This window comes from Garra rufa, chromosome 8 (genome assembly GCF_049309525.1).
Source record: "Garra rufa chromosome 8, GarRuf1.0, whole genome shotgun sequence".
NCBI classification, from domain to species: domain Eukaryota; kingdom Metazoa; phylum Chordata; class Actinopteri; order Cypriniformes; family Cyprinidae; genus Garra; species Garra rufa.
The window spans coordinates 10,851,387-10,871,900 of record NC_133368.1 but is presented as its reverse complement, the minus strand read 5'-3'; the positions used below and the strand labels follow the sequence as shown (position 1 = coordinate 10,871,900).

Here is a 20,514-nt window from a genome sequence, read left to right as displayed (position 1 = left end):
TAAACAACTCTGATTATGTTCATGCACTCACTTTCCCCTAAACGTAAACAATGCTAATTATGGTGATTACGTTCATGCACGTGCTTTCCCCTAAACTGTAAACAATGCTGATTAGGGTACTTACATTCAGGGGAAAACAAGTGTATGCGATACCCTCCAAAATGGCAGAGTTCAGTTCTAACCCTGATCCACTGAGGCTACAAGACTTCGGAAATAAGTGGAAAATATTTGCTTTTTTTAGGGCATTTCCAGGAACAGAGATGTGAGCCTCTAATTCATATAATCTACTAGCATCAAAAATTTATGAAATTTGGTATGTGTACTCAGAATATGCTTTTGACCATGTTTTGTAAAATACGGACATTGTGCTAACAAGATACAGCCCAAGTTTCATCAACTTGTATTAGCTGTTGAAACATGAGTGGCTGCTGTTGACCATGTTTGTTGATTTGCCTAATTGATACTAAATGAACATGTTAGTATTTCTACCAAAGAAAGACTGAAATAAAAAAAGAGCAAACTGATAGGAAACAGAGGAACTAAAAGGAAAGAAAAAATAACTACAGTTACCCCACATCTGCTTCTGTTAACTGTTCACACAGTCATAAACCACAGCCAAACCCCCATTCCATGGTTTAACTGACATCTGTTGTTATGGGATATCCTGCTCTGCTTCTTGTGATTATGATTCATGACAGCTCTCTCTAACAACTTAATAAATAACAGGACATATACCTAGATGGAGTTTGTAGTGTAGCACTTTTTTAGCAAATGAAAGATGTCCAAATGTGCCTAATTTGCAGATTGGGTTTTGCACAAATTTCCTATTAGCCAGATGCTAAAACAATGCAGACACAGATAACTATGCAATATTAGGGAATGCTCGTCATTTTTATGGAATTTCCCTCAAGAGCGTGACTCATTATGACTAGCGCCAGATAGGGAATTTTGCAGGCTTTAAATATATCACTACACTCATATTAAAACCAGTACTTTCCAACATATTAAATCTGTTTGCAGTTTAATCTAATGCCTTATTCAGGGGAGCTTTTCTAGTCAACATCTTTTGTGTGATTTTCCATTTTGACCTGCCTTTATGTTAAAGGGGTCCAATTATGCTTTTAGACTTTTTGAACTTTAGCCAGTGTGTGGTGTGTATGTTTGGGCATAAAACACATCTACAAAGTTATAAATCTCAAAGTCCACTCCAAAGGAAGATATTTAGTTTTAAAATATCCCTTTTTAAGAACTAGAAACGAAACGGCTCCTTTGGGACTACAGCGTTTGTTTTCCGCATGCAATGTCACAACGCAGTATCCCACCTACGGAAATTCAATTCGTTAGCGGGTGGGGGATTCGCCTAACTTTAGCGATGTATTATAGACAGCCGCTTGTGGGATGCTTCAGCGAGCCACAGGTTGTCTCAGCTTTAACTAAACTGTCCGCGAACTGCTCCGGAATCCATGCTGGAGCTGCACCATTGACGTGCGGTATAGAGGGTTCAACAGTCTAGATAGCTTCACTAGCCTTATGGGTTTGGGCATGAAAATAATAAATACATTAGTAAAATAATGATAATATCGTGTATATGCGATCTTGCAGGCTGACGATAGGACCAACAATACTGTAGTGTTTTATTTACTCACCCTTCATGCATCCTAGGTGTATATGACTTCCTTTTCTCAGACGAATGCAATCAGAGTTACATTAAAAATAATCCTAGCTCTCCCAAGCTTTAAAACTGAACAGCATAGATATCCATATTAAAAACGTAAGAATCACTATAACCTAGTTTGCTGCTTTGGGAAGCAGCAGGGTGGAACGCGGTCTACACTTCTTTGCCAATCGCAACGCAGTGGGACTCCTAACCCATCACAATACATTTGGTTTTTCAGATGGTGGAACCCAGAACTAATCGAGCCGTTTGTGCCAGCCTGGGGATAAAGCTATTCTAATGATGTAAATTGTGTGAAAACTTGTCCGTTTTTTATTTCGAACCACCAAGCATGAGAGCATGTTCAAGTACACCCCAAAACAAAATAAAGACTTTGTAAAAGAGCATAATAGGACCCCTTTAACTGAAAAAAGGAGATTACACACTGAATCCACCCCTTACTACTTCCATTCAGTATTATTCTCCTCTCTAGAAAGATGCAGTTCCAGTTATTTGGGACATCTGATTCAGGATGGAGTGCTGGCCACACACTCTCAATGGAATGCTTTTTCATTTCTGTGAAATCATAAAACAAAAAAATATATATATTTGTTAATTAATTTAGTTTTAATTTTCAAATTAAATTTGAAGAACTGTTAAAAAATATGTAAAATTAATAAGATTTGATCTCATGGCCTATTGCACTTGTGTCAAGAAACATTTCTATGAGCCCAATCAATTCATGTTCAGAGCATGTGCCTTGCTAATATTTAACACATCCTGATTTACATCTACACAAATCAAAATGAATTGTACAGGTTTATAACTGCACGGGAAAGACTTGGTTACCATTTTTATCCTGATCATCACAGCTATCCTGTGTCCTGTAACGTGAGTCCTCCACTGCCCTGTAGGAAAAAATTAATCAAATTTAGCCCACAAATCCTTAATAAGATCTAAACTATTTACACTACATTTTAAAAGTTTGGGGACAATGAGATTGTGTGTGTTTTAACATTTTAATATTGGTGTTTTGGTTGGAATTTTGATTGAAATTGAAATTCTGAAAAAAAAAAAGTGTCAGGAATTCCATAAAATTTTATTATTTATTATTATTTTAAAAAGGTAAATAAATAGCACTATACTTTGTTATAATAGCTTGCCATTAAATTATCAAAAAATGCTAATCAATACTGCACTGCACAAGCTGTGAATACTAATCTTAGTGGTTAAAGATCCCGCTTTGCATAACTGCACATAAAAATAGTAATTTCAAAATATGGAGAAAAAAAATCTAAAAAGTAAAAAAAAAAATGGAATGGTTAAAAATATAAATAAATAAAAATACACATACACAAACACACACCTGTGTTTCTTCATTATCGGAATGCCGTGATACTGGAATCCACGACCTAAAATTAAGATAAATTTGTTGTCATTTTTATAATCTAGTTCAGTGATTCTCAATCCTCTCAATCTTAGAACCTGCCAACACTGCACATTTTAAATGCCTCTTTGTCTGACACATCCATTACAGGTCTCCACAAACAGGCTGATGACTTGAATTAGGCATATTTGATATACATTCAAAATTGTGCGTGTTAAGCAATATAGCAAGGTTCCAAGGTTTAGCTCCAACCCTGGTAAAAAGATATCCTTGTAAGCTGCATATCTTGGCTGCCACGCCATGAACCTGCATTGAAGAATGTCTCAATTAGAAGGATCCTTTGAAGGCAGTCTTCATTTCCAATCCTTCATTTGGCCTGTTTTGACGGATTCATCAGGTCTATCTTTCATGGCCTTCAATTGCCCACAATCCTTTGCACAGATTTCAATTCATGAAACAATTATTAGCTGAAAATGAATAGCATTAGCATTATGAATAGCATTATGCTTTCTTTTGTTTAGTTGTAAATAAATTGCATATATGACAACCACAGTCAGTTGTCATAACCTGCACTGCATTAATAGGAAGTCAGTTAAGAGATTTGAGAGACCCTGCAATATATCCACCTTATTTTTCAACATGGAAGTAAACCATTTTCTATAAATGTGCAAGATTTCCTGTTGATTAGTTGCAGTAGGGAAATAAGAAGAATAACAAATTACAGTAAATGGTAAAACTGTCTGCACTACAAACCAGCGTGCTCATAATTAAAATAATACAATAAAATAATATGGAAAGACACACCAATTTGCAATATAAAGTAGCAAAACCGTTTTGTACAGCTAAAACTAGCTAGAAGCGCAAGACAACAGAAGCCAGACACATTAAATTTGCAATGCCCACTCTTACGGGGGGAAAATAATGTGGATATGGTTTATAAATTAGTAATTTAGTAATTTCCATTACCGGAAATTAACACTATAATTTGGGTTATATTACCTTGGCATTAAATTACAAAAAAATACTTCACTCCATAGACTGTACTGATCAATGTGAATAGTTTAAAATCCCTGATATCTGAACAAAAATAAATGCGTTATAATATTATAATTGCAAAATGTGTCACTTTTTGCTAAACTAAAATGTAATACACAAAAGCTCATATAACACTGAGACAAATCAAATGTTCAGACTCACGGCTTGAATTTTAATATCACGGCAACAGCAACCAGAACAGCACAGCAACAGAAAAAACCAAACAGACCCCAACAGACGCTGTTGGATTCTGGAAAGTAAAAAAAAAGAAGAAAAAAAAAAAAGTCAAAAGTCAACACTGCTACAATGTTACTGTGATTCTGAAAAGGCTGACAAATGCTTTAGCTGATTATACAGACATAGGATCTCACAGGTTAAATTTATCCTGGATAACCATGTCTAGAATTGTTAATAATAATAATAATTATAATACACATTTTCATAGCACCTCATAAGACCTTAAGGTCACTTTACAAGAAGAAAAAGAGATCACAGAGCAAAAAAAAAAAAAAAAAAAAAAAAAAAAAATATATATATATATATATATATATTAAAGTAGATATAGTAAACTACAGAGTTAAAGATTAGAACTATATCATAGTGAAAATTTGTGTTTTCAGCTGAGTTTAAGAAGCTCTGAAAGTCCAAGGTTTTAAGAAGAGATTGCAGAAGATTGTTCTATAGCTTAGGAGCAGAGATACTACAAGCTCTCCTCTTAATAGATGACAGCCTTAACTTGGGTACAGTGAGTATTTTAGCTCCTGCAAACTGAATGGTGTGCCCAGGTGTATATGGGTCGAGCAATTGATTAGAATAAGTTGGTGCCCAACCATGGTTTACCTTAAAATCCATAACTAAGATTTTAAACTATACAGTATGAAACTGGAAGCCAATTAAGTTACTGAAGTATGTAAGTGATTCGGACAGATTGCCTATTGCAAAGGTACGATTCACTTCATAACAGTTTCCACAGTACTGACATTAGATAAAGGTGACTGAGAAGTAATTTTTCACAAACAGGGTCATATGCTGCACTAAGATCAAGAAGAACTAGTAGTGCTCCAGAATCAGACGACAAATCATTATCATGACATATCACGCACAATAAAAGCGGTCTCAGTGCTGTAAAGCAGATGAAAGCCAGACCAAAATGGCTTAGATATATTATTTTCAGGCAAGTAAGTCTATAGTTGGAAAACAACCACCTGTCCATTATTTTTGCGCCAATAGGCAGGTTTGAATTCAGCTCTGAATGGCGCGTCAATATGAGCAGCACACACTTTTTTATATAGCATAAGAGTTTCAAACACCATGTAACGAACTATAGAAACAAAAGTAGACTCACCAATATGAACACTGACATACAGAGAACCTAATGAACTTCCATATATGGTTTTAGCATAACAGATATACAAGCCATTAAAGTCAGGGGACAGGATTGGGACAGGAAGCCTGTTGCCTTCATAATGGGGAGTACTCTTATTCACTCTGTTAAAATAAAGACATAAAATAGATCAAAGATCAATAAACATGTTCTGCTAGTATAGGACAGCAAACTTGATGTTCAGTGGCAAAATATCTGTATTAAAAAAAAATAAATAAAAAAAAATAAAATAAAAAAAACATCTAGAAAATCAACTAGTAACCAAACACCCAGCAACGCCCCAACAACCATTAAAGGGGTCCTATTATGCTTTTTCACTTTTTGAACTTTAGCCAGTGTGTGGTATGTATGTTTGGGCATAAAAAAAATCAACAAAGTTACAAAACAAGTCCACTCCGAAGGGAGATATTTCGTTTTTAAAAAATATCCCTTTTTAAAGGTGCCATAGAATGCATTGAGAGAATATTTAAAATTGTTCTCTGATATCTACATAGAAGGTATATGGCATAGGAAAGGGCTTAAAATATCCAGAAATGGTTTTACAGGTCCATTTACAACCCTAGGATTTGCCCCTAGAATGAAAGGCTCTGTTTTTGCCTTATTTGGAAGCTTCATGAATATTAATGAGCTCTGCTCTGATTAGCTGTTTCACAGAGCTGCTCACCTCAATAGCTGGCACATGGATAAAAAAAAATCTATTTAATTAGGAGCTCGAGCCGCTTTTAATATGCATTTTGTTGAATCTTCCATTTTGAATCGCCAACATTTTAGTCTGTTTACTGTGATGCATGTGCTCTGTGTAAAGTTACAATGCAAAGGGAGTGCTTCTGTTTATGTGGTAAGTGAAATCCAGTGTATTGCAATGTAAAAGGCTAGCGCTAGCATTAAGCTAACCGTGTCCCTTGAGTGACTCGCCATGTTTAACTGATGTGCTGATGTTAGTGATGATTGGGCGATGCAAATGTTGGAGGCTTTTTGTAACAGTCGGTGTTATGTTGGAATTGAGCTATTTTTCGGTGGTCTTTTGCAAATACTAGATTTATATAAGAAGGAGGAAACGATGGACTTTGAGACTCATGGTATGTCATGTCCATGTACTGAACTGTTATTATTTAACTATGCCAAGGTAAATTCAGTTTTCCATTCTATGGCACCTTTAAGTACTACAATGAACGGCTCCTTTGCACTACAGTGTTTGTTTTCCTATGATGTCACAACATAAATCCCGCCTATCCCCCCAAAAAAGAACTGTGTAGTGTTTACAAAACATGTTTTTATTACCTTGTCCAGGTGTAGTTGGTTGGTTCTGGGTTACTATCCACTATACATATGAATCCTTTGACATTTGTTGGACTGTCAGGAATTATCACCACTGACTCTGGAGGATCTAGGAAAGTAAATTAAACAGCAAATATATACAGTCAAGCCCTAAACTATTCATACCCCTGGCAAATTCTGAGTTAAAGTTATTTTTATGAAACCAGCAAGTTTTATTTGGGGCTGGAAATGACACAGGCTTCTCCCAAAAGATAATAAGACGATGTACAAGAGGCATCATTGTGGAAAAAAATATTTCTCAGGCTTTATTAACATTTGAACAAAAAGTGGCATGTCCAAAATTATTCATACCCTTTGCAAACTGTCACAGTTTATGGGAAAATTCTAAGTCCTATCAGAGGTCTTCAACCCTGTTCCAACTATCCTGAAAAGTTTAGCTACAACCCTAATCACACACACCTGATGCGGCTAATCAAGCTCCTCAAGACAAATTGCAGGCAGGTGTGCTGAAACAGGTTGGAAATAAACTTTCCAGGAGAGTGAGTCCTCAGGAGCAGGGTTGAAGACCTCTGTTATAATGCTGTTTTAATCAACTCAACAGGTGAAAAACAGAAGCTCTCTGCTGTAGGTTTGTGGACAGGCATGGCTAAGACAAAGGAGCTCAGTGAGGACAGTGCAAAGCATTGTTTAAAATACAAGACAATCCACACTGTGAAAAATCTCAGAGGATGTGGTCGAAAGCCAAAAGTGACACCTGTGCTGGCCAGAAGGATAGTGAGAGAGGTAAAAAAGGATCACCACCAAAGTCCATTAACCCTAAGAACACCATCCCCACTGTCAAACATGGTGGTGGGAACCTAATGTTTTGTTTGTTAGTCTTTTTTAGCTGGTGGACCAGGGACCCTAATCACAGTAAACAGCACCATGATAAAGGAGCAATACATCAAAATTCTCAACAACAACATCAGGCATAGGGGTGGGAGAAAAAATCGATTCTCCGATGCATCGCGATTCTCTCTTCAACGATTCTGAATCGATTCCTAATATTTCAGAATCGATTCTGAGCTTGTTTTTTTTTTCCGCATAAGGCACGTGTGCGCGCTAGAGACGCGGCTGACTTCATTGCAAAGAATTTGCACTGTGAGACTTGTGCGCACTGCTTGACAGTGTGTGCTTCCATCCGCCGTGTTTTACTTAAAGGAGAACTCCGGTGTGATTTTGACCTAAAGTGTATTGAATCATGATACCGAGTGTGAACGTACCTTGCATATTTCATCTCGGTTTGTGTCCAGCTGTCCGAAATCTGGGGTCAGTTAGCCGATGCTCACAACAGGCTGTCTATGAGAGTCAACAGGGCATCGGAAAAGCCATGTAAATAAATCACTGTTTTACGCCATTTACGAGGCACAAAGTAGCTCCACACTTCATTGGTAGACTTCCTAGGGCCCTGACATTTAAAACGAGACATTGAGAACTCAGAAAAAGCACCGGTAGTTTATTAAGTAGATTTATACAGACATCTTCCACCAGGAACAGACCGGTCGCCGCCATCTTAAATGTAGTCACTATAAGTCGAGTGTCGAGCACCAAGGAATTTATCAGGTTATCAACGTATCAGGTTGTAGTTTCCTTCGTGCTCGACAGACTTTCACGTGCGCTTTGTGTTTGTTCATCCTAAAGCTCGATTGCAGATGCGGTTAAATGCACATGCATTTTCGAATAGTTTTAAACGAAACTGTACATACAGTCAATTATGTTTTCAGAGCAGGACAAAACATCTGATATATTGAAATAGATCTGTGCATCAGTGGCGTTCCGTCCATATAAGCTGCTAATGCTCCGCATACCCAGGCTGTCAGAGAGAATGCGTTCACGTGTTAATTAATATACACATGATTATAAGTTGATCCCTTATTTGAGATTGAATCTCCCGTGCAAGCAGATTATCCGCATCTTTCTCGACTCCTCAGAATTGATGCGCGTTCTGTGTTTTGCTGTCATGCGCATGATTTCATTCACGGGGTAAGCTGTCCGAGAAGCGCTCGCCAAAGCGGAAAAACGCACTGTTGCTGCCAGATCCTGATTGCCGAAAATCATATTGTGTTTGATGCACAACTTACTCGACTAAATCAAATGGAAAAAAAATCATAACTGTATATTTTCATAATTTCTCAACAATTCAAAATTTGAAAGTCCACTGAAAAAAAAGCCTTTAATATGTATATATATTATATATAATATTATTATTATTTAAATAATAACAAACAGGAAGAAGAGGAAAAATTAAAATATGATTTCGTCTCTGATTTGATTGGTTTCTAAATAATCTAAAGATATTATTATTTTTGGTATTACTGGTGGTTTTAGCACTCAGCATACCTGTGCATTAGTTTGAATGCAGCCTGGTAAAGCTGCCTGTCTATGATCTCATCAGTAAAAATAAAACGCTGTAATGCTGAGGAAAAAAAGAAAAACTAATTGTGTGTAAACTTTCGGATACCTAAAGAACACTTATTTTAAATAAGCAATTGTTTTAAAAAGTACCTTGCTTATAATTAAAAAAATAAAGTAAAATTGGCACAAAATAAATTTGATTTGAAAACTGAGAATGTGTGCATTGTTATAATGTTGTTGATTATGAAAACAGTAATTCAATTGAATCTTGAAACCAGTGAAGATTGACACACCTACTTTTACAGAGATTCCAGCTATAAACAAAAAATAATTAATTGGGGAAAAATGTAGATCAAGAATCGTTTTGGAATCGGAATCGGATCGGATCGTGAAGTGCCTGAAGATTCCCACCCCTAATCAGGCAGTCTGCAGAGAAACTTGGCCTTGGGCACCAGTGGACATTTCAGCATGACAACGACCAGAAACACACAGCAAAAGTGGTAAACAAATGGTTAGCAGACAAAAACATTAACGTTTTGCAGTGGCCCAGCCAGAGTCCAGACTTAAATCCAATTGAGAATCTGTGGAGGGAGCTAAAGATCAGGGGGATGGCAAGGAGACCCTCCAACCTGAAAGAGTTGGAGCTCACTGCTAAAGATGAATGGGCAAAAATAGCCGTGGAGACATGCAAAAAGCTGGCCAGCAATTATAGGAAGCTTTTGATTGCTGTAATAGCCAATAAAGGCTTTTCTATTGATTATTGAGAAGGGTATGAATAATTTTGGACGTGCCACTTTTTGTTCAAATGTAAATAAAAGCTAAGAAAAATTTTGTTCCACAATGATGCTTCTTGTGCATTGTCTTATCTATTGGGAGAAGCCTGTGTCATTTCAGGACCACAACAAAAACTTGCTGGTTGGATAAAAGTAACTTTAAGTCAGAATTTGCCATATAAATAATTTATATGCCATTAAAAGTCCTCAAATTTAAATGTTTTCGCCGAGGTTGTATATTTAAAACACAAATAACCAAAGGCGTAGTTTGATGACGCTGTCATATAGTGTTGAATCATGGGTGCTGTTGTCTTCATCCCCACAGCTTCGGGCAGAAATCATGTTCATGGATGAGCTAATGTATTAAAGACTTAAGATCATTGTAGTATGAACTGAAGCATGGTGGGGATGAAAGTCGTGGAAGCAAAATAAGGCCGTTGGAGTGATTGCTAAATAAGGTCGTGCGCAATACACACCTCGAAAGCAGAGGAACTTCTATTATGCCACAGTCGACTGCTTCCGCTTCTTCTGGTTATGCATATGTATAAAAAAGCATTTGAGTGTGTTGAAAGTTCTGTTATAATGCTACTTTATGCATTCGTCACCTGTCTAATAAAATGCATAACATATTAAAGTGTTAAATTGCCTTTGGTGTTTCCGTGTTTTCTACTAAATAAAACCGGAAAATCAAGGGTGTGTGATGTCATTGACAGGCAACGCAAGGACATGGTCCTTTTCACTAGTTAAAATTGCTTATTTCTCTAGATTTAAACATTCTTGGAAACATTTAATGTAAGTACACAAGTCAGCAAAATATACAACACTGTTCTAGTGGTTTTTGGATATTTGAATCAAAAAATCTTATTGTGGCTTTAACACATTTTTAACATGCACAAGTGGATAACAGATCACAGCAGCGTTTTCTGTGGTGTCCTGACAAAACCAACACAAAGCCTGACCAGTATAGTCCGATTAACAAATCATGAGCTGGTCCTTCTATTGCAGGAGTTCTCAACTTTATAATTTGACCAAGTTTGGAGCTAAACTCTGCAGGAAAATGGATCTCGTGGAACAGAGTTGAGAACCCCTGTTGTAATGTATCATTCAAGAAGACTCACAAACTTAGGCATTTGCTGGTTAAAACTAGTCTGACGAATCCTTCTCTAACGCACAGAATCCACCAGAGTAGGTACTGAATTAACATATGTGACTCTGGACCTACTCTGGTCTTAAGTAGCACAGGTATATTTGTAGCAATAACCAATAATACATAGTATGGGTCAGAATTATTGTTTTTTCTTTAATGGCAAAAATCATTAGGATATTTTAGGTAAAGATCATGTTTCATGAAGATATTTTGTCAATTTCCTAACATAAATATATAAAAACATTTGGACAACTTTTAAAGCACATTTTTCAATATTTCGCTTTTTTTTTTTTTTTTACCTCAGATTCCAGATTCCAGAATAGTTGTATCTTGGCCAAATATTGTCCTCTCCTACCAAACCTTACAATGGAAAACCCATTTAATTAAAAAAAAACCTTATGACTGGTTTTGTGATCCAGGGTCACATATGATTCATTAATTAGGAATCATTAAGCAGGATATAATGATATGATGAGAAAAGAAAACAAGCACATTTTTTTCTTTCTATTTTAAAATAAAAGGTTTTGGTGGGTGGGTGTCCTGAGGTTCCTTACATTTATTTAGGTAGGTTCAAGCATGAAAAAGTTTTGGAACTCATCCTCTAGCAACAAAAACTTCCCTACAGCACCAATTATTAAGATGAAGTCTTCATTTCACACAGAAAGTTTTAGAACATGATATTTTTAAATGACACAAAAAGTGATTTGTATGCAGGTTGTTGGTTTATAGACCACAAATATGTATACTTACAGTGGATGTTTATTGTGTAGTCCAGCACAAGTTCATCTTTTAGTGTATTGTGTTTCACCACACACTGGACGGTCTTCTTGTTTAAATGTTTGTATGGGGCTCCGAGTAGGTAAGACACAACAGTAACGGTCCCATTAGGATGTACTGTATAGTTGGTTTCAGTCTTCAAAGAGTTTTCCAGATATCCTACTCTCCATGTCACTTCTGCTGCAGGCCGTGCATTAGAGGCAAAGCATGATGCCAATGTGGCATCCAGAGAACCAGCAACAGGTTCCTCCCCTGCCACATTACTCTCAGGACGAACTACATTTGAAATATATAAAAAAAGATTAATTAGAAATATATTTAGAAAGCATCATTCAATGTGAACTGTGACTACAGTAGCCAAGCATACTCTTTGTCTTCTTAGAACTACTAAAAACATTTGTCATTTTTTACTTTTTAAATTTTCACTTAGCACAAACTTTTTCTGCAGGAGGAAAGTATTTTAAGTTGTGTATTAAACATAATGTAACTTTTTTGGTAAAAAAAAAAAAAAAAAAAGTTACTGAGCATATACGTAAGATAGCAGTGTTCAAAACTGTCTCCTTACCTTACCTCGATTAGCAATGATAAGCTTATAATAATGATTTATAATTTGAGTTGTCGTGCCCGATTTTATGGGAAAATTGACGTTATTCAGTTGTTTAACATCATACAGCTTTGCAAGGTTATGTCATGTCCATAAACAGAAAAAAAAGAGCCAGCTACTATATGGTGTGTCTGGGTAGAACATTTGTACCTTGTTCTTACAACACTTGCTTAGAATTTTGATGGCATGTTGATGGTTGCTTTTAATAATTAAGTTCTAAATAGTTGTGGTCAAAACCAAGAAGCCCTAAATATGGAAAGCCTGCAGCCAAAAAAAGTAAATATCACATGGCTTTTTTACAGTAAGTCAACTGCAGAGTTTAGCTCCAGCCAGGTCCAACACGCTTGCAAGGGTCTAGTGACCTTGATTAGCTGGATCAGATGTGTTTAATTAGGATTTTAGCTAAACTCTGCAAGACAGTAGTGCTGATCTGGACACCCCCGGATTAAAGACTGACACAGAGATGGCTATTTTTCTTCTTTCTTCACCAGAGCTGCAAAACGATTAGGCACGATTAATCGATTCAAAATAAAATTTTGTTTGCATACTATACGTGCATGTACTGTGTATCTTTATTATGTATACAGGTGCTGGTCATATAATTAGAATATCTTCAAAAAGTTGATTTATTTCACTAATTCCATTCAAGAAGTGAATCGTGTATAATGTATACATTCATTCCACACAGACTGATATATTTCAAGTGTTTATTTCTTTTCATTTTGATGATTATAGCTGACAACTAATGAAAACCCTAATTTATTATCTCAGAAAATTTGAATATTGTGAAAAAGTTCAGTACTGAAGACACCTGGTGCCACACTCTAATCAGCTAATTAACTCAAAACACCTGCAAAGGCCTTTAAATGGTCTCTCAGTCTTGTTCTGTAGGCTACACAATCATGGGGAAGACTGCTGATTTGACAGTTGTCCAAAACACGACCATTGACACCTTGCACAAGGAGGGCTAGATGCAAAAGGTCATTGCAAAAGAGGCTGGCTGTTCACAGAGCTCCGTGTCCAAGCACATTAATAGAGAGGCGAAGGGAAGGAAAAGATGTGGTAGAAAAAAAGTGTACAAGCAATAGGGATAACCGCACCCTGGAAAGAAATGTGAAACAAAGCCAATTCAAAAATGTGGGGGAGATTCACAGAGTGGACTGGAGCTAGAGTCAGTGCTTCAAGAACCACTACACACAGACGTATGAAAGACATGGGTTTCAGCTGTCGCATTCCTTGTGTCAAGCCACTCTTGAACAACAGACAGCGTCAGAAGCGTCTCAAGACAAAAAGGACTGGACTGCTGCTGAGTGGTCCAAAGTTATGTTCTCTGATGAAAGTAAATTTTGCATTTTCTTTTGGAAATCAGGGTCCCAGAGTCTGGAGGAAGAGAGGAGAGGCACAGAATCCACGTTGCTTGAGGTCCAGTGTAAAGTTTCCACAGTCAGTGATGGTTTGGGGTGCCATGTCATCTGCTGGTGTTGGTCCACTGTGTTTTTTTCTGAGGTCCAAGGTCAACACAGCTGTATACCAGGATGTTTTGGAGCACTTCATGCTTCCTGCTGCTGACCAACTTTATGGAGATTCAGATTTCATTTTCCAACAGGACTTGGCATCTGCACACAGTGCCAAAGCTACCAGTACCTGGTTTAAGGACCATGGTATCCCTGTTCTTAATTGGCCAGGAAACACCCCTGACCTTAACCCCATAGAAAATCCATGGGGTATTGTGAAGAGGAAGATGCGATATGCCAGAGCCAACAATGAAGAGCTGAAGACCACTATCAGAGCAACCTGGGCTCTCAGAACACCTGAGCAGTGGCACAGACTGATCGACTCCATGCCACGCCGCATTGCTGCAGTAATTCAGACAAAAGGAGCCCCAACTAAGTACTGAGTGCTGTAGATGCTCATACTTTTTAGTTGGCCAAGATTTCTAAAAATCCTTTCTTTGTATTGGTCTTAAGTAGTATTCTAATTTTCTGAGATACTGAATTTGGGGTTTTTATTAGTTGTCAGTTATAATCATCAGAATTAAAAGATATAAACATTTGAAATACATCAGTCTATGTGAAATGAATGTATACATTATGCAAGTTTTACTTATTGAATGGAATTAGTGAAATAAATCAACTTTATAAAGATAGTTTAATTATATGACCAGCACCTGTATATAAACACACACACATTTACGTATATTTTTAAAAATGTGTATATAATATATGCAAATACAATTCTGTTTTGAATCGATTAATCGCCACAAATAGTTTTGCAGCTTTACAACCCACATAAATAATAACTCCACAAGTAACTTACATTTTTAGGTTTCAAACTGAGGTAGTGATAGTGAGGCACAAGTTACGTACTACAGATTTTTCAGTTGGGTATATAAAGGCATAATCTGACAGAACAACATGAACAAGCCATCATACCAAAAACTGTGGCATTGATGTTGGCCTCAAATGGCCCAGTAGAAATTAAATTGAAGATGCATGTATAAATCCCTTCATCCAAAAGACTCATTCTGAGTATCTGAATTGATCCATTTTTTTCTACAAAGTTCCCAATGAATTGTACTCTGTCCCCCAATCCATCTGAGACTTCAGTCTTGCCATCTGGGCGAATGACAAAGAAGAATTTCTCCTCAGGGTTTCCTCGTGTCTTTTTCTTCCATATAATACGATTTAGATTATCATCAGTCCCAGTCAGCTGACACAACAAAGTGGCGTTTTCTCCAAATATGACTGCTGTATCTTGTCCGATAACCTTTACACCTGGAAAATACATACAATACATAAATTAACATCTTACATGTTAATATTCTTTAAAATGGGTGCTGTTTAGTGGTTCACCCAAAATAGTGTCAAAATCAGTGTTTATATGTATTATTATGTAATAATGCACTGTCTGCATACATCTGGAATTGCAGTGTAAGGTGCTTGAATGGAGTATTAAAAAATATAGTTAAATGTTATATACTTTGAAAGGCTATTACTGTATGCATGTGCAAGCATATACATAACCAAAATATACTTTGAGAATAGCTGAGATGGACCACTAGTACTACAATGAATGGAAGACATTGGAGACACATACAATGGCAGCTCTAGTAAAGTAAATCCCGCTTTCCAAATAACAGGGTGCTTCTCAATATCCCTCCTCGTTTCCTTGCTTCTCCGTCCTCCATCCTATAACCCAGAAACCAATCTAGCTCAGCCATCTTGTAGGACATCTCAATTCTCTAACTGCACCGTGATGAGGTGAGGATCGAAGAGTGAGGAGGCATCCTGAGGAGTCTTGAGTGAGGATACACAGGTGTATCCTATGCAGAAGTGTTTTATCGACTAAACGTGACACACTCCTCCCACTTCAGATATGACATAAAAATTAACATTTATATTTTACCTTTGCAGTGTAAATAATGTCATATATTTAAACAGGGCATCTTGCTTGCTTTGTTATTAATTATTATGAATGCCTTAAATAACGAACTTTAACAACATATGGGCAGATCCCTTTAGCGCAGCTGATGACACTTTGAAGTGACGCTTGAGTGGTCAAAAATATTCCAATGTTCATCCTTTGAGTCCTCCGTCCTCATTTCCTTTCCTTAAATCCTTCCCTCGTATCCTAAGGGGTGGAGCTAAGATGCAAGGAAAGGAAGCAAGGAAAGGAGGATGCAAAAATAAGAAATGAGAAGCACCCACAGAGTAAGTTGGCAAAGTTGCCACATGGTCTTTACAGCAGTTCCTGCTTTTTGCTGATAGCATATATATATATATATATATATATATATATATATATATATATATATATACACACACACACACACACACACACACACACACACACACACACACACACAAAATATTGGGGTACCCCCTTCTAATGATTTCCATAAAAGCAAATCGTAATGTTTAAGAATGTAATAATATTCTAGGGGATTGTGTGCTTCTAATTTTATAGCAACAGTTTGGACAGGATCCAATTATACTCTAACATTAAAGTGCCTCTGTGTATAAGGCAAGCTAGTTCATAAAAAATATGATTGATTCAGTCAGTGTGGAAGAACTTGACTGGTCTGCAGAAAGCAAATTCTGCATCCCAGCTGAACACAGGGTGTGACTTTAAATTCAGACCTTGAGACAAAAACTCATCACCAATCAGCAATGACTTGTACATACACTGACGTTACATGGAAAAAAGTTTAAAATTCAAAAGTTTTTGTTGCTCGTAAACTAGATACACTATAACGTGTGATATATAATACGAATAAAACAACTTGTTTTATTCTTATTCTTAATGTCTCTTAAACATCAGATATGATACAAACTTTGTGTCCTGGATAGTGGTATTTTGTCTTTTTAACAGTAGAAAGGATTACTTTGTGAGTAGCTAATGCTGTTTCACTTTTTTCACATAAATGTACAAAATGTTTTGACCATACGTCCTCTTTTCCCCGAACACGTCCTCTTTTTGCACTTAAAAAGTGCGTTCGGTCGGAATTCCTAAATCGCCCAAAATGTCCGGGATTCGGCTTTTGCTTTCTACAGTAGTCATCATTGTGTGCGTTTTTGTATTAAAGGCTTGCGCGGGACTGTTTTTTTAATCCCTCTCAGGCAAACATTCTAATATTGAATATAATTTAAGAGCACCACTGAGTCGCTATCAATATGCGGAACATTTAAATCGCTTTGGATGCAGCTCGTATATGCTCTCGTTTTGAAAACTAAAATATGGTCACCTTAACGTTAGTATGCTATAAAAAACATTTTAACAAGTCAATTTGATTTACCAAATTCCGTATGTCCACGTAGGTAGCAGTTTTGATTTTAAAAACAACACCTCTTTTTGTAGCCTTTGAATAAGCCTGTTTCACAAATGCTGGTCTGTGAGCAACACTGCTTTTGATGACAAATAGGCCTAAATTACCCTCATCCTCAATAAACGCGAAGACATACTAACCTGCTATTCTGAGGGAGATGAAGGAAAAAAACTGAACAAACAGTAGTGTCCCAGAACAATGAAACATCTTTGAGTATTATTTCCTTTAAGAGCACTGCTTCGGGAGTCTGTAAAAAAAATTATTTTTTAGGAGGCGTGATGGCGACATGAGCAGCTCATTCATGCCACTCCTACATCGGGGTGGGGAGGGTCATAGATATATATAGAATGACTAGATGTGTTATGTCGAGGTCTAGAGCGTCGAGAAGCCCCTGTCTGCAGCCTGCAGATCGAGGCGGGGGTGAATCTGGGGCGGGGCTGGACGTGTCGCCCCGCCTACATGCCTTCTCATTGGTTGTTGGTAAATGACCAATGTCGAGATAACGTAACTCCCACAACTCATCTCATTGGTGGCAAAGTAATGACGTTGAGTACATGAAGTTAGGGGAAATTAAATAGCAGATAAAATAGCAAAGGTAGTTATTAAAAATAATCAAATTGATTTTACAGTTATTGTTAGAGGAACACAAATTATTATTCAAAGTAAATTAAAGAAACAATGGCAACAACAATGGGAAGAAAATAGGAAAGGACGATGGTTTCATAAGATTCAAAGGAGAGTGGGAGAAATGAAATAAGGTGTACAGAGAGGAATAGGCGAGAAGAGACAATAATATAAAGGCTTCGGTTTGGACACACGGGATTAAATGAAACATTACTGAAAATAGGTAAACATGGCACAGGGAAATGTGAAGAAAGAGTGGAACACCTCATATTATAATTACCCAATATAACCAAAAGATGGTAGCACAGGATTATTTATTATGCAGCTGCCTTTTAAATTCCCTACATTTTTCAAGACGTCTTGCTTTTCGATTAATTATAAAATTACTAGAATAATAAACTATAGTACTTTTACCGTCCTTAAGCATATATTATAGGAAGTGCAGAAAATCATTAAGCTCACACACAAACAGCCTATAAGGGTAAATTATTTAAATACTAATATATATTTCACTACAAATACATTAAATAATTATGGTATAATAATTAAATAATGCACTCAATGTGAATCGATAGGAATATTAAATATTTTATAAAATTTCATAACATCTTTTAAGTTTTATCTTGAACTCTAAAATCTATTGATCTATTAACCATACTTGTTTCTGCTGTAGTTTTGTTACTCTAAATTTAGTCTGAATCATTAAAGCTCTTTTTTGCCATCAGCTTGTCAGATGTTTGGTCCAGTTATTACTGTCAATCACAGCAATGAATCGCTCATATTTAGCCTAATTATTCTATTTTTTTTTAAACTGGCATCTGTCATTCTTGAAACGGTATACATGGACGTTTGGTCCTCTTAGACAAACAACACTTTTCTTCGATTGTGAATGGATTATGTAGAGAAAACGAACAAAGTACGCTCATATTACGGCACAGTACAGTTGACCAGAAATGCCTTAGCTGACTTGACTAAACAAGGAAGTAATCCGATATGGTAAATTAATAGCGAAATTAGAAGAAATTAAAACATGTTTCAATTTAGTAGATACTTCGGGAAGGGTCAACACATGGTTATATAGGGTGTTATTTAAATTTCTTAGAGAAATTAATGTATTTGAGCACAGAGGACCCCTGCTGTTTCGCATGTCACTAAGATCGGGAGTGAGAATCAGAAATAACTGTGAACATTATTATCTTAAATAAATAACAGTGAAATTCATTTATGTGTCGACATAATTCATTCATGTGTCATTAATGTTTGTATTAATAAACAACTCTGATGTTTAACAACACTTTTATATTTATTAATTTAATAACATAAGGATAGTGGACACTCTTGCTGATAATTTTCCACATTTATGTATCTTATTAACAATTAAGACAATAATAAAAAAAAAGCTGTAAATAAACACCACTGGTTAACATTGCATAACATGCTTGTAAATGTATGTAACCTTGGACCACAAACCAGTCATAAGCGTACGTTTTAAATGAGTTTTGTACACATCTGAAAGCTGAATAAATAAGCAAAGGATTCCGCGTTTATATTGAACGTATAATTCATAAGTATAGTTTCCAACTGCATTTGGCGACGTCAATCCATTTCACTAACCAATGAGATGAGTTGTGGGAGGGATGTTGCGTCGACGTCATTAATTTACCTACTACCAATCAGAGCCATATAAAAAGAGAGTTGCGACACGCTTTGATCTCGCCGCCGCACGGTCACGTGGTTCATGGAGCTCTTAATAGTTCCAAACAGCTCCGCGCTGTCAATGTGTTTGAATGGAGTTAAATAGGATAGACAGCAGTTTTACTATATTTGCAGCAATTTCGAGTAATTATTAACACATAATGTGCATTGATTGTGTATTGATAACTTCTCTGAATACGCTTTACAATCGCATTTTATTCAGGGGAGTGATAAAGAGACATAATTAATATGTTCTCATACTCTTTGGCAGTCAAATGTGACCAAAACACCTTAAGTGTAACTTTTATTCAATTAAATAACTGTAATATATATAGTTAAGTTCTATTTAGTAAATATTTTGGGGAGTTTTTTTTGTACTTAATATGTGCAATAATGATCCTGACCATTTAAAAGATAAAATTTTCTAATATAGTATTTAGATTACAGTTAGTGTAATATTTAAGGTTAAATACATCTGCATGTGTATTTGGACATGATCAAACACTCTTTTTTATACAGTATGTTTCGATTTAACGATTTAATGTTAAATAAAAAAAAAAAGTAATTTACTCTCGTTTTATGATATTCAAATATACAACATAAGTGAATATTATAAAAGGCAAGCAAAAATGGCATTTAACATAATAGAAAAGATGAAAATAATGTTTAAAAAAACACAAGGCAACGAATTGCATTCAGCATACATTTTTATCGTGTTTCTTGAATGCAGTCTTTACTGAAACTCATTCAACCTCCTACAGAGAGAGAAAGATTGCAGAAAGACTAAAAACATAAAAATATGACAACTAGTATCTGGTTATGGTCGCTATTACGGTGTTTCTCACGTTATCCAGCTGCATTTACAGTTTAACTGTTTATTTTTTAACGACAAACATTAACTATAACACGCTTCATAAAACACCACTATTGGCCAGTT

General features: G+C 36.2%; 1 protein-coding gene across 1 annotated transcript; it reads right to left on the bottom strand.

Moving 5' to 3' along the window:
* Window positions 1-2,474: 2,474 nt before the first annotated feature.
* Window positions 2,475-17,465, bottom strand: LOC141340072 (nectin-1-like). The gene is made up of 7 exons (XM_073845006.1): window positions 17,399-17,465; window positions 14,866-15,207; window positions 11,803-12,105; window positions 6,742-6,847; window positions 5,422-5,564; window positions 3,021-3,066; window positions 2,475-2,562 (listed from the first exon to the last, which is right to left on the bottom strand). The coding sequence occupies exons 1-7, from the start codon at window positions 17,463-17,465 to the stop codon at window positions 2,475-2,477; spliced, it is 1,095 nt and encodes a 364-aa protein (XP_073701107.1).
* Window positions 17,466-20,514: the final 3,049 nt, after the last annotated feature.

Bases quoted from the DNA above. Each gene is read 5' to 3' on its own strand.
- LOC141340072 (XM_073845006.1), bottom strand. From the start codon at position 17,465: ATGTTTCATTGTTCTGGGACACTACTGTTTGTTCAGTTTTTTTCCTTC. The intron at 6,848-11,802 runs GTAAGTATACAT...TTACTTTCCTAG, and splicing joins CTACACAATAAACATCCACT to ATCCTCCAGAGTCAGTGGTG. The intron at 5,565-6,741 runs GTAATAAAAACA...TTATTTTAACAG, and splicing joins ACCAACTACACCTGGACAAG to AGTGAATAAGAGTACTCCCC.